The 15,334-nt window shown below is 41.2% G+C and overlaps 1 protein-coding gene across 4 annotated transcripts in view; it reads right to left on the reverse strand.

Annotated features, from left to right (window-relative positions):
* Nucleotides 1-15,334, reverse strand: part of DMGDH (dimethylglycine dehydrogenase) — an 87,497-nt gene that overhangs the window by 18,563 nt on the left and 53,600 nt on the right. For all 4 annotated transcript variants that reach the window (XR_014794821.1, XM_084881306.1, XM_084881305.1 and 1 more), the window contains 8 exons: nucleotides 13,248-13,496; nucleotides 10,246-10,444; nucleotides 7,459-7,628; nucleotides 6,684-6,837; nucleotides 4,858-5,023; nucleotides 3,991-4,121; nucleotides 2,543-2,760; nucleotides 1,140-1,297 (listed from right to left, as the gene is read on the reverse strand). Coding sequence is in view for 3 of the 4 variants with exons in the window: in XM_084881306.1 (XP_084737432.1) it covers nucleotides 1,140-1,297; nucleotides 2,543-2,760; nucleotides 3,991-4,121; nucleotides 4,858-5,023; nucleotides 6,684-6,837; nucleotides 7,459-7,628; nucleotides 10,246-10,444; nucleotides 13,248-13,496 (1,445 nt within the window). In the remaining variant the exon portion in view is untranslated. The remainder of the gene's footprint in view (nucleotides 1-1,139; nucleotides 1,298-2,542; nucleotides 2,761-3,990; nucleotides 4,122-4,857; nucleotides 5,024-6,683; nucleotides 6,838-7,458; nucleotides 7,629-10,245; nucleotides 10,445-13,247; nucleotides 13,497-15,334) is intronic.

Raw genomic sequence — 15,334 nt, forward strand, 5'->3', positions numbered from 1 at the left:
AGCCCACTTGCTTCTGCCCGTAGTTTAACTGCCCAGGGGGCCCTGCCTGGGCTTCCCAACCCCCTTTGCTCTCAGTTGAATTCATTCTATTATATGCTAGGCACTTTATAGACTAATATCTATAACTCTGTAGGAGAAAGATTATCTCTATTTTATAGAAAAGTACTGAGGCCCTGGAGAGTCAAGGCCACATGTGTGCTGGAGGATAAATTCAGACCCAAGAGAGTCCTCTCTAATGTACACCCTTTACGGCTATTCCTCATCTCACTTCTCAAGCCTAAAACCTCAATGTCTTCCAAGGAAACAACTAGGAATCTGAAAAAATTAAGGGGTCCAGAGATAGCCTGCCATGCTGGAGATAATAGGAGAAAAGATTTAAACCATAGTTTGGCCACTTCATGTAACCTGGACAACATTGCTTACTGTTCCTTAGCGTGATTGGGTGCAGAATGGGGATACCCTGAGCCCCAACCCCTTGTCCAAGAATCAGCAGTAATCAGGAGAACTGAGAAGGTACATGACATGATGCATATGAAAATGGTGTGTAACGATACAATGGAAATCCTTAGTTCCCACTATCAATAGTAGAAGTAGGCTAGACAACACATCCTAGACCATCAACTGTGCTCCTCAGAAAAAAAACTGTTTGTTGTTATTTCCCCAAAAGGAACAGGCTAAGAAGAAAATGAGAATGGGCAGCATGGCAGAGGAGGAGAAGGAGGAAGAGGAGAAGGAGGAGGGGAGGAGGAGGAAGAGGAGAGGAAATTTAAAAGGTGGTCCTCCTATTGTGGGGGGTAGGCAGGCTCCCTTAGGCAGGCTCCCTCAGAGCAGCTACAGCTCTACACACAGTCAGAGACAGTGTCCAGGGCTCTTTGCCAAGAGGAGGAATTAGGCAGAATAAACATTACATCATAATTACACTAAACTTTCAACTGGGAAATTGGAAAGAAAAACCTCTTCCTCTAATTAAATAAAGTTGCCTAATAATACATAACTTCTCTTACAGTCAGAGCCCATGTTAAGGCAGTTAAAACTAGTCCTTATAAAAATAAAGAAAAGAATGAAAAAAATAAAACTAGCCCTTTTATAAAAATCAGATACGATAAACAACATTTTAAGAAGATGCTGGCATTTCAAACCTCGGACCCCCAGGCTCTGAAAGCTTTCTCCAATCTTAGGGCATTCATGGCATATGTGCCAAAATTGTCAATTCCCTCCTCCTGGCCTGCATCCATGATGGCGTTGTACAGCGCCGCAGAATCTTCTCGTCTGTGGTACAGCTCCCAACCCAGCTCACCTAAAAGAAACCCACAAGTGCCACCTCAGAGTAAGAACAATGGTCACAAGGTATAGTATACATCAGCTAAAACACATAAATAAGTGGAGAGATGCCATTTGTGCAATATAAACATTGCTGAGTTTTAAAAGAACAGTTCATTAAAAAAAAAAAAAAAAAAAAAAAAGCAACAAAAACCTACTGCAAAATTCCTGCCCAATCCTGTCTCTCACTGAGAGGGCGGTATCCAGGACACCTCTTAACATGACGTAGAAAGACTACGGTACAGGAGGAGTTCATCTTGACCCTTGCCCGGCTTCATGATATTGAGCAATTAGCATGGCATAGTTTATCCAGATAAGGGGGTTCAAGGTTTAGGAAACTCTACACTCAACTCCTTGCCCCAAAATCACAAGACTTAAAAAAAAAAAAATAGCCAATTGACATTTATTCAAATGGTGTTTATTGTGGGACATAGTCTCTTCATTCCTCCTACTCCCCCTTTCTTTCCCACTTTGTCATTTCTTTCACCATTAGAGCTATAGGCAAAAACCAAAGGAAATGAAGCCCAGCCCAGTCTGCTTATTTTTCATTCTGCTCGTGCTTTACTCTGGTCACCACTTTGCCAAGGTTAGGTGGAAGGGGTGGAGGGGCAGGGGAGGTACACAGATGTCAGGGACTGTGTGTTCTCCTTATTCCCCGATGTTGAGGGCTGGTGGTGATGTGCCTTTCAGGATACCACCAGAGCAAGAGCAGCATGCACTTGAACAAATGCCTGGGCACCAAGTGCTCCTTCTGTGAAAATGAGGAAGTCAGATGTGAGCCCAGAGCACCAAAGGGGAGCTGAAGAAAATTCATCCAACTCTGTGCTGAATACCTACTATGTGCAAGGTTAGGTGCTATATGAAGACTTCCTCAATACACTCAGGGCCTAGAAAGAAAGATGGAAAACAGGAATGCTGCAAGAGAGGTGAGAGACCATCTTGAATGTTCCCAGATAGAATCTGTCCACCTAAATATTCTGTCAACCCTTCCAGCTGTTCCAGCAGCCATCATCTTCCCATCCTTCATCCACCCTTACAAGTGGTAGGCAGCTAGAGAACAATTTGAAACTTGTGGAATGATCCCTCAGGCTAAAAGTGCAGAGACAGAATTGTCACAAAAGTTGGGCAGGAGAAATCTTTCTCCAAAATTATACTGATGAGAGAGAGACCATTTTTGGTAGCTTCTTTTAAATTTTACTCTAAATTATTTTCTGATTCTTACCAGTATAAGATATCCTAATAGCAGTGACAGGAATGTTGGAAACCTTTAAAGACTTGGTTTGAAGAAACTTGAAGACATCATCACTAAGATCTTCAGAGGTCAGTTTCTGAAGGACCTTTCTCGCGTGTGGCCCTGCAACCCCAAGGACTCCAAGCTCATCAGTTATGTTTTTAATTTCAACATCATATCCACCTTTGACTGCCTCTTCTTCAATCCATCTGCATTTGAGTCATAAACGTTGTGTTAAATCTTGCTTGAATAATGCATGTTGGTAACATATTATTTCTCTGAAGACATACTTGATGTCTAGAATTACCAGGAAGTCTCCAGGGTGTCATTTCATATAATCACCTAATTTTTAAAGTTGAGGAATCTGAGTCCCAGACATGTTAAGTGATTCTCTGTAAACCACCTGCTTATATAAACTGAGGGTAATTTTTCACAGTACAGAAGGATCCTTCAATTGAAATGAGTTCTGGCACACAATTACTTCGAATAGTGACAGCCCTATTGTATTTAAACTAATGACTCAATCTTGAAAAATTAATTTAAACCCAAATTTTCTCTAATACCTGTACACAGAAGGCACATTCATGCTGCCAAAAGTCAATAATGGGCCTGCCATCAGACACAGAATTACTCTGATAATCACAAGGAAAATATAAAAACTCTAAAGACTATTTTCAATTTCTGTCCTGATGAGTTATTGGAACCCGGTTATAGAGTTTGTTTATGACTTATTGAGTGATCCCTAGGACTACACAGGTTGATTGTTACCAAAATGGCTCCCAATACATCCTGGATAAGAGGATCTATTTTGCAGCATTTTATAACTAGAGTGAGATTCTGTCAGCATCAAGATTTCTCCTGCCAAACTTTTATGCCTATTCATTGCTAGTCTGACATTTAGTAAACAATAATATTCAAAATTCTAAAGATTCATGTGAAGGATCAACCTGACAGGTCAACAATCTAAAGCCAACTGTGGACCAGAGTGCACAAAGCATGAAAAAGGAAGAAGATAACCCAGGGAGGCAGCTTCCTGTACTCAATGTGGGCATCAGAATAAGAAAGACTGGCTTCAGCAAGTTACTTTAATGCAAACTTCAGTTTCCTCATCTGAAAATGGGAACAGTATATACCATGCAAATGCATATCTATTAAGAGAGTTAATTAATATAAATATGTAAAAAGCGTTCTGACACAATGATGATGTCCATAAATAGGAGTTGATATTATTAGTACCTGTACAGGAATTCCCTTTTGGAAGGGGGTGGAGACAGGGTCCCTCACTTTAAATAATTTCGGTATAAGCCATGAAGTTTATTTGAATCAACAAGGTTTAAGAATTAAAGTTGTACTTTCGACTACTGGTGAAAGAAAAACTCAGTTTAAGATTGAGTCAATGTTTAATCCATATACAATTATCTTACTAGGTGCACACTTACCTAAGATCATGAAGTTCTGATCCAGAACCAGTTATTAATAGAAACTCCCCAGGAGACTGGTGAGATACAGTCAGCTCAGCATACACTCGACCTTTTGGTGTTAACATGTGACTTATATTTGTAAAACCCACCTGCACAAGAGAATTTAAAATTATCTCAGGATGAAACAAAAAACTTATGTATCCCTTTTACAAGACCAGTGCTCTAACCCCTGAGCTATAGGGCCCTACCTTATGTATCCCTTTTAAACCAACATGGAAATAAAAATGTGGGTGTCAACAATGAAAAACTTCCAAATCTTATCATTTATATAATTGGTATGAATTATTTACAAACCTAAGTCCAAGATTAATTTTGAAGTTCTCAGTTTAAATTATAATTATTTGTCTTAAAAATTATACTTCAGTCAAAGTTGTAGTTCCTATTGACACAATTAAGAAAAGTTCGGCAGAAACCAGTTTGGCTCAGTGGTAGAGCATCGGTCTACGGACTGAAAGGTCCCAGGTTCAATTCCGGTCAAGGGCATGCGGGCACATCCTCGGTAGAGGGTGTGCAGGAGGCAGCTGTTCGATGTTTCTCTCTCATAGACATTTCTAGCTCTCTATCTCTCTCCCTTCCTCTCTGTAAAAAAATCAATAAAATATGTTTAAAAAAAAAAAGTTCATAACATTCTTGGATGATAACTCATTCAATAAAAGTTTAAATTAAAAAATTAGCTAGAATACTCTTGATCAGTTTAAGAGTTCTAGTGTTCAAAATAGTGGGCTAAAATAACATATTGGGGGTTTCTATTTTTTTGCTTTAAATAAGAGGATAGAGTTAAACAGGCTACAATCTTGAACCTTGTACCATTTTAAGCTTATCTACCTTTGGAATGACATTTGCAAAGAGATGGTCCAACAATCTAGTAGAATCTTGGCCTTTGATGTTAAACTTGCCAAATGGTGACAGGTCAATCACCCCTACTCTTTGCATAACTTGTTTATATTCAGAGCCGACCGGCTCAAACCAGTTTGTGCGGCGAAAACTTGGCCTGAAACACAAAGTTTGTCATAAAACAACTGTCATACATTTTTAGAAAATTACAGAATAAGAATATTTTAATTAACCATATTCATCTAGTAAATCCTATTTGGAAAAAAAATGCAACCTGAAATTCTGCTCTGCAAATCATATGTTTATGTTGAAATCTGATTTTTTAAAGTTACTCATATGTCCCTTTTAACCCATTTCATAGTGAATAAATTATTTATTAACTAGAAAATAAGATAGGACATGTGGGCTTTAAAATCTGGAAGAGAGCATAGAATTCAATCAATCTCTTGTCACCTAAGGAGCATTTTAAAAATGCTAATTTTTTTTACCTAATTCAAAACATATGGGGGTGGAGCTATCTTGTCCAGCACTCCTCAAACATTAATGCAAATAAAATCATTGCACTTAGGCAATGGTAAAATATGTATACAGATAATAATTTAATAAAAAAATCATTGCACTTATTAAAACACAGCTTCTGACACAGCAGGTCTCAGTGGGGCCATATTTTGCATTCACAGGCTCTACACCTGGACTAGGCAAGAATCTGATCCAACATCTTCATTTCTTAGACAAAAGACAAAACATGAATTCCAAGGCTTTGCCTTATTTACTGACGGAGCTGGCCTGGAACAAAGGTCTCTGATTCATTATGCAGGGTCCCTTCCACTTGATGAAGTGAACTCCTAATGTGGTATTTTAACTTCAGAGCAGGCTTAGTCTGCAAAATGAGTTTTCAGTAGTTTAATTATTAAAATAGTGAAAGAAACAAGCCAGATCCAAACAGTACAAGGTCAAGAATAGATCTGGCATTTATCTGAGTCATTTAGGGAAAACAAAACCAACATTTTGCCCCCAGATAATCTAGACTGGCTGCCTGGGGAGCCCAAGTAAAGTAATCAACACCTAGCCCTCTACTATATTTTGCACCGTTTAGGTTTGGTGTTAAAGTGGACATCAAAACTGTTTTTAAATACACAATTTAAAAAAAAAAGGTAACTTAATTTCTAGATTTGCTACTTTTCTTCTCTTGGGTTATGAATTCTTGTGAGAAGAAAAAAAAATGTAATCACTATAAATCCCAAGTACAGTGATGACATGTAATCTAAGTAAAACAAAAGCAAAAATTTTAGAGGAGTTCACAGAATTGTTTTAGTGACAGTCTTTAGGTTTTAGATTAACCTTAAGTGCTAAGTAAATGATCCTTTCTCCTCCTTTATCAACAGTGCATACAATTTACATGACTTGGTGTACACACACTGGGAGGTAATTGCTTGGAGCTATTCCTTGCTAACTAGAAGACCCATACTTCCATACTATAGCCATACTATGTGACTCAACCAGGCATCCTAAGCTGGGACAAACTTTAAGGAGCCAAGCAATGTCATGTGAGGATTTGGAGCGGGTGAGAAGGTTCCTCTGAGCTCCTGGGAAATGCCAAGCGGAGGCTGGTGTAGGGCTCGTGGGGTCAAATGGGTCTTACAGGTGGGCCAGTGTCATGTGGGATAGACTAATGGCGCCACTGCCAGAAAGTAAATGTTGTAGGAATGAGGTGGAGCGATGGGGTGGGAGGGGAATCGGCACTGATGTCCCTCCATCCCACCTCTGAGATTGCATTCTGCAGTCAGAGCCCCAGGCAGGTCAAGTCATTGACTTACCTGTACCCGGTGTCCTGGCCCGGTCTGTAGAACCAGTGTGGCTGTTCCCAGCCCGCGTGGAATCCCATGGAACATTTAGACTCCAGGGTTTTGTAAAGCCCACTGACTCGCTGAGTCGGCCTCCCAGCAAACCGTTCTTCTTTAGGGTACCCAACTGAAAACGGAAACCCAGGACTTAAACAGCATAAAACCAAAGCGAGCAAATACTTTGAAGGGATTCACAAAATGGGAAACGGTACTTAAAATCCAAAAGTATATACCTGTATTAAACTGATGTAAAACAAAACCCTCAATGCTGTCATTTTTATATTGATCATCAAAGAGGAACGTCAAAATGAATTTAAAGCCGAAAATCACTGACGCACTCCGCACATGAAGTATATACATGAATATAGATTTCTTGTTGCATCTTAGAGGCACAACACTTTCCAGACTCCCCAACCACTCCCACCAAAATGCACGGAACAAAAAGCATCTAGGGCCGAGACCGGTTTGGCTCAATGGATAGAGCATCGGCTTGGGGACTGAAGGGTCCCGGGTTCGATTCCGGTCAAGGGCATGTACCTTGGTTGCGGGCACATTCCCAGTAGGGGGTGTGCAAGAGGCAGCTGATCGATGACTCTCCCTCATCAATGTTTCTAACTCTCTATCTCTCTCCCTTCCTCTCTGTAAGAAATCAATAAAATATATTAAAAAAAAAAAAAGCATCTAGGGTCAGAGGCGCTGCAAGTCCATTTTGTACACACTTTGTAGACACAGTAAATTTGTACTTTACCAATATTGTTGAATCCATACGACTCTCTTGCTTTGGCCTCAGTGTACTGAGTGGTCGTCCATTTGCCATATCGATTGGGATCCAATTCTATTAGGTCAAAAGGAGGCTCTCCATGCAGGATCCAGTCACTGAGGTATTTCCCTATCCCGCCGGCGTGGATGATGCCATATCTTTCAAATACAGAGATATATATGCTGTTACTGACACGTGTTATTTTCAAACAACAAAACATGTCCAAGTATTTTATAGGACCTTAAAATTGGGGTGTTCTGTGCTATTCATAATCTTTAGGCTATTATATTTTTTTCCTCAAAAAGAAAACATATTTAGGCATCCAAGTGAAATGCACCTGACTTTGTAGCTAGTTTGTTTCCAGTTTCAAGAGATAAATACATGCAGAGTGGCCTACAACTCTTAGCTAGTAAGGATGCTCACTTTAGGAAAATGGGGTGAAGGAAGCCACAGGCAGATGTAGTTGATACCTAACCATCCCTATTGAGCTGTGATTGTCCTGATTGGAGATTTGCAGAAACTTGTACACTGTGGAGTGGGATGCTCATCTCTTCTTGGACCAATTTAGTTCAGTGCTAGGATCTTGGGCCATTCTTAGAAGCATTCACACAAGAGGCACTCACTCTGGGACCTGTGAGGAGGAGGCAGAAAGGAAGACTGACTCCTGTATTTTGTAACTAATGGGTCACTTGGTGTAGAAGATGGGCTTTTTATTTCCATATGAAGATCCTTTAAAACCAAGAACACGATTATGGCAAATTTTGTGATCTAGATGGAGGGATCATAATTTAATGTTGGCTGTGTCTGGCTCTTCACACTCACTCTTGCCTAATGAAGGACTTTACTGTGGGTTCATCTGTGATTTAAGAGAGGCTTCTGGGGAACTGACTGAGCAGGGGCTATGGAGAGACGACCACGAAAAGGACCTTCATGAGCAGACCTCTACATGCAAGAAAATACAGGACTCAGATCACACCACCTTAACAGCCAGGCTCTAAGTATTTGGGAGGAACTTAGCAAAGACTGGAAATGCCAACTAACTTTTATCAGGTTTGTTATTTGATAAAAGCAAGTGCCTAAATGTGTTAGAAGACTATTTCTCCAGCAGAATAAAAACTCAGCAATAGGTTTAGGAAGAAAGGTCATCCAAATTATCCACAAACAATTTAAGTTTTAGGAAAGCAAGAAAAATTATTAAATATGTACTTAAAATAATTATGAAAGACATGCTTAAAATGTTTATTCATTTACTCAGGCCCAATGTATGCAATACAACAGTTGCCATTTTTTTTTAAATATATTTTTTTGATATTTTACAGAGAGGAAGGGAGAGAGATAGAGAGCTAGAAACATCAATGAGAGAGAAACATCGACCAGCTGCCTCTTGCACACCCCTTACCGGGGATGTGCCCGCAACCAATTTACATGCCCTTGACCGGAATCGAACCTGGGACCTTTCAGTCCGCAGACCGACGCTCTACCACTGAGCCAAACCGGTTTCAGCAACAGTTGCCATTTTTGAGAGCTAGAGGTACTGTATACAAGACTTGAAACTGTATAAACTTTTACTGACATTTATTGAAAGTGCTTACCATTTTCCAAGCATTGTTTCCATCTAACATGTATCAACTGATTAATTCTTTAGCAACTATTTTGCCAGCGAGAAAATCTATCCGCACATAGGTGTGAAATAAGGTCACACAACAGTAAAGGGCAGATGCAGTATAAAAATTCAGTCATCTAACCACAGTGTATACTCCCTCTTATTGGACTTGACTTTGATGGTTCTATATCTTTTTTTCAGCCAAGACACACGTGACAGAACTCACATCTCTGGCAGACTCCTTGAGCATAGCCAGGTTTGTACTTTGGTTTCCTCTGGTCTCATTGCTATACCATCATATTCTTTCCCTCTCAGCAATGCTCATGAGCAAACAAATGGGGCAGAGTGATATAGTATTAGGGGATAATCCTGAATCAAATCTAGTAATTTCTTTTTAAAAAGTAAAATTTTTAATATCGTCCACTTTCTAACCATCACCAATTTATATGTAAAATGCCACATAACTAAGTGTTATGAAACTTCTATTGAGAGGCCCTGTTTTAGTAGCTAAAAGTATAGAATAAGGAGATCTGGGTATGATTTTTATTCTGCCACTCCTAGCTGCAGGACCTTGGGCAAGTTGTGTAACCACCCTGAGCTTTAATCTTCTCATTTTCTTTATGTGCTCATTTTCTTTATAGTGTTGATGAAGAATGAATTGACATGGCATTTAAAAGCACATGTGATATAGATGGAGGCAAATAATGTGATATAGATGGAGGGATCATAGTAGGCAAGCAGTACATGGTGGCTGTTGTAACAACAGAGGATGCCCAGTTGACAAGAAAAAGCAAATCATGTTGGACAAACATGAATTATGGTGAAAACAGCATCAGATATGTTATACATTTGATTTTTTTGTATTATCTGTGTCACATTGTATTATAAAAACATCCTTGTAAGTTGGGGCAAACTGCCCTAAAGAGACCCAAATAATGGAAATGGCAGAAAATATGCAAAGAGAAAGTTCCAGGAAATCATTGCCTTTCTGTGTGCAAATCTTTAAAACCTATACAAGTGATGAAACCATTTAAGACTAACATTTTTTTATTACTCCCATTCCATTGGTCATGAAAGGGAAAATGCTCTGTTCCTTTTCCCCATTCCACTGTTGGCCTGAGATTATGGGACAAGACTTTATAGCACAGGTTGAATTACATGGAGATACTCACCCAAAGCCAATAGCCACCCAGTAGTTTCTGAGCCCTTGATGGGGACCCACCATAGGCAGAATGTCAGGGGAATAGGTGATAGGACCATTGACAATATTGATGATGTCAGCCTTCTTCAAGACCGGAACCATTTCCATGGCAGCTTCGACGTGTTCCATGATCCGGTCCAGATCTGACTCAAAGAGTTCCTTTCCAAACCCTGAAAGGACACACCATTGATCAGGATGCACAGCTTCACGGACAAGTTCTCTAATGTGACTTAAATCTCTGAACTGGGATACACTTCAGGATGGCCTGTTAGGAAGGATTCCCTCTGGTATATATATTTTAATTATCTATGATACAATAATACAATAATAAATGTGGTGTTTTTTTTTAATTGATTTTAGAGGGATAGAGAGCTAGAAACATTGATGAGAAAGAGACATCAATCGGCCTCCTCCTACCGGGGATTGAGCCTGCAACCCAGGTATGTGCCCCCACCAGGAATTGGAGACTTTCTGGTTCATGGGTCAACACTCAACCAGTGATCCGTGCTGGCCAGGCTCCTCTTTTTCTTTTTAAAGTCTAAACTTGACAATCACTATCAACAGATGGGTAAACACTATATTATTAAGAACAATAACGTTATTTCTTAAAACAGTAAGATAATGAAAGTTAACCTTTTTAATTAATAGAAAATTTAAATTTATACATGATAACAGTTTGCAGTATTTAATCCAATCACAATTTTAAAAAATAAGCAGCGATTATTTGGTTTGTTAAGAGAGACCTTTTATCCTTCAACTAACCAAAAAATCTGCTTCATCTGCCCAGGTGAGGGCAAATGGGAGTTTAGCAAGCCATGCCAGGACACTACTCTGGGATTTAAGATGATGGATTCTACATGCCTTTTAAGTCTCAGCAGGGGAGGAATGGCACAGAGGCCTCTCTCCCTGAGCCTACTCCCAGACATGTCTCAGGGCTTGGAGTGCAGTCATCTACTCAGTCCTACAAGGCACTGTGGCTGAAGGCAGGGCCACAGATGACCTTCTAAAAAAATAAATGTGTCCACCAATACTGATGATTTTCCCACACAGCAGCCAGCCAGCTTCTTCCTGTTCGTCCCATGAACTGCATGTTGGGTCAGTGGCCTGGAGACCCACAGATCAGCAGGATTGGACCAAAACATGTGGGTGCTCAGGGCTAGTGAACAGTCTGGTTTTCCCTCCAACTGCAATTACTAAAACATTTGTTCAACATTTATTTGGCGGAGAGGCTGCCAGCATGGAGCAGAACCAAGAGGGAGGCTCCCAGGTGGCAGACCAGCCATCTCTCGGGGTCAGGAGCTATTCTGCTCAGGCGCAAATGTACACAGCAAATCAGTAAAACTAAACCCTTAGATAACTAACTGGCCCAACCTCTGTTGAAGGCAGTTTATTTCTTCTTGGTTCTTCTTCATTTCCTCTTGGGTCTTACTCATATTGTCAAATTTGTCTTCCATTCTTTTTAGCCATCTTATGATCATTACTCTGAATTCTTGCTCTGGTAGGTTGCTTGACTCTATCTCGTTTACTTCCTTTTCTGGTGAAGCCTGCTTTTCTTTCATTTGCGGACTGTTTTTTGGTCTTCCCATGATCTAGGATGTCTGGTTGTGTAGTTCTCTCTCTCCTTTTCGCCGAGCAGTGGGGCACTTCAGTGCAATCAGGTGTTCGCGCCGCCTGGGATCCGCGTTCTGAGGGTCACAGCTGCTTGGTGGTCGCTGTGGCTGTGGATATTCAGGCCTCTGACACGATCCTATCTTCCTCTCATGATGGCGAGGTTTCCCCGTCCAAGCCGGTAGGTAGCTCCGGGCAGGGAAGTAGCCCGCGTGGGTGCTTCCCCTGAGATTGTTGGCATTACTGCCAGGAGAGACTCAGCTGCAGCATGAGACCTGGTGCAGGGAGCTTCTTTATTCTTGTGGGTCTAGAATTCTACTTCTGTCCTCAGAGAAATCTTTTGATAACAATCCTCACAGTGAAATGGGATTTTTGGCTGGAACCCGGATTCTTTGTTCGCAGGTAATGGAAGAATGAATCCACAGACCAACAGTGGTAGAGCAAAGGTGGAGATTTATTGAGGAACATGTACAGACTCCCATGTAGGGAGGGCGTAAGAGTCCCACAGTACTAACTCCCACATAGGGAGGAGGAAAAGGTCCCCTGTTGAAGGCAGTTTAGGGATCACTTGTGACATGGACAGAAGCACTCTTTGAGGAACAGTAGGGAGGGATTCAGTCCCTGCCTCAAGTAGCTTATCAAAGTGTAATTCTAGAAAGTATAAATCCCTCCATTTCACACTATAATAATTGTGTCGCAGTGGCATTTTGACTTCTTTTATAGATTAAGACCTGAACTACCTCTTTCATTGACCCAATCTTTAGCCCGGCTCTGTGGAAATGTCCCATGAATACCAGAAAGAGGTCCTTTTCCCTTCCAAACTTGAAAGAGAAACAGCAGTGCCTCCTGTTTAGCACAGAGGCCTGAGCCTTTTCCTGGTCACCTGATGCAGTAGGTTGGCTTCAGTGTGTAGTCGTAACCTACATGCTCTGTGACAGACTCCAAGGCTTCCTTTCTCAGCAGGCTGGATATCCTGTCTCTGATATCTGTCCTGTTTTCAACTGTCAAAGCACAGTAGCGGCTAAATCTAGACGCTAGGCACGGCAGAAGGGGGAGTGAGGAAAGAGCAGGGATGCTGGAGGTGGGCGCGGGCAGGTAAAAATTACCTAGAGCCTTCCAAAGTGGCGGGGAGCGTGTTTCTTCAGCTTCACCACCACCTGCCTCTTCTCTCTTTCCTTACTCCCTGCCGTGATTATTCAAAGGGAGAGGAGAACAGAAGTCACCTCAAACCCCTCACCCCCCAATGTCCCAGGTATCCAATAGTCTAGTGTTATGGCATCACCTTGTTCTGTGGCCAGCCCTCAGCCTCGGGGGAGATAAAACATACAGGCCTGCTATGCTCACACTTCCACTGGCTACGCTTACCTGGAGGGACTCCACTGGTGACCCAGGAGTCCTGAAGTTGCATTTTCTCCTGACTTTCATACGGACCAAACAGGAGCCCATCCCTTTCCTGCCGGAGGTAGTAGGAGCCTTCCAGGTCACGGAGCACAGGGAGTTCTCGTTTCAAAGCTTTTACCTCAGGGATAGTCGAAGTAACAACATACTGATGCTGAACCGGAACGAGAGGATGTTCTAGTCCAACCATTTTACCGATTTCACGAGCCCAAAATCCTGGAATAAAAAGTCATTTTTAAGTGTCACCACATCTGACACTGATCTAAGATGATGGATTCCAGACCCCTTTTAACTCTCAGCAGGCCTCTCTCCCTGAGCCCGCTCCCAGACATATCCGAGGGCTGGGAGTGCAGTCATCTACTCAGTCCTACAAGGCACTGTGGCTGAAGGCAGGGCCACAGATGACCTTCTAAAAAAATATATGTGTCCACCAATACTGATGATTTTCCCACACAGCAGCCAGCCAGCTTCTTCCTGTTCCTCCCATGGACTGCACGTTGGGTCAGTGGCCTGGAGACCTACAAATCAGCAGGATTTGACCAAAACATGTGGGTGCTCAGGGCCAGCGAACAGTCTGGTTTTCCCTTCAATTGCAATTATTTAAACATTTGTTCAACATTTATTTGGAGGAGAGGCTGCCAGCATAAGACAGTTAGAGGACTTCAGTACTAATGGCAAAGTCTAAACAATGTCATAATGATTTTTTCTTTGTCATTGCAAAATTGGGGAAAGAGGAGACAAGACAATATTGTACATTGTCCAGAGTTTTGAAGAGAATTCTAAACTCTAAGAAAACTCTATTCCTAAAAAAGTATTTTGCCCACAAGCAAAAGTGGGCAGAAAAAACGCACAAAAATATATTTGAAGGAAAAAAATAAATAATCCGAGTATATAAAATGTACCAATGTTGGTAAGAAAGACGGTAATGAGCTGACTGGACCTGTAGCACAGGGATGAGCATGGAAAAGGCCTCGTATGGATGTGAGCAATGTAAAACATCACACCCATGAATCAAGCCCTGCAGGTCAGCTCCCTCTGTTCCCCAGGCCCTCCTTTCCCCAAACTGTGGATGCCTAAAATTCCACAAATACAGAATTGTTTTGTTATTTTAAAATTTGAACATGTATCTACTTGGGGAGAGATAACATTAGGTTTTCTCTGTTATTTTAAAAGTTTAATTTGAATATGTTTGTAAGATCTTTCCTTTCAAAGAAAGGGCAGAAAGGCACCAGGAATCCAGGGCAGGAGGGAAGAGGTACCACAGCCAAGGGGAGGGGGCTTACAAACAGTGGGGATTCTGCTGCAATGTTTCTCTCTTCACAGTGCACAGGGGGGCTGTCCTGTTGGTGGGAACAAATGCGATTGTTTTCCTTTGCAAAGGATGGAACCAGATAATTTGTGGAAGAAAGGAGCCTGGTTCTAGTGTCTATACAGTGGCACTGATGGTTTATATAGTGACATTTATTGACGCAGAGTATCAGGCAAAATTAGGCAATTCTTTTGGGCTGAACACTGGACTTCATATTGGCATGATCCAGTCACATTTATGATTTGTCATGTCAGGAAAATTCTTAAATCAAGTTTACAAAGTTATGTCAGGCATAATGAGGCAATTGGAAATGAAGTCAAGAGAAACATACATCACTATGCAAAGAAAAAGCTTGCATTATAATAAATGCCTGACAGGAGGGATAAAAAGAAGGGAGAATGAAGCAGTTTTTAAAGCAACAATAAAGACAAATTAGTTGATTGTACACCAAGAGAGCAGGAGTGTCATAAACTCTTCTTCAACTCTGCTTTTTAAAGAATGAGGTCCCTGCATCCTGTAGGAACATCTTTATAGCAGTGTTCCTCAAAACATATTTTGCAGACCATCTAGTACAGACAATACAGTACTTGTTTAAAATACTGCTTCCCTTTAAGTCCATCTAATTAGAATATTTTCGAAATCTGGGAACCAAACTTTTTGGGAAGTCAATTTACCTGCAGAAGGGGTACTGGTTGACCATAGTGTAAGTAAAAGGATTTGGGTAATCTTACGGACAGAGCGGTAG

Source organism: Pipistrellus hanaki (genome assembly GCF_964339955.1).
Source record: "Pipistrellus hanaki genome assembly, chromosome: 4".
In the NCBI taxonomy this organism is placed as follows: domain Eukaryota; kingdom Metazoa; phylum Chordata; class Mammalia; order Chiroptera; family Vespertilionidae; genus Pipistrellus; species Pipistrellus hanaki.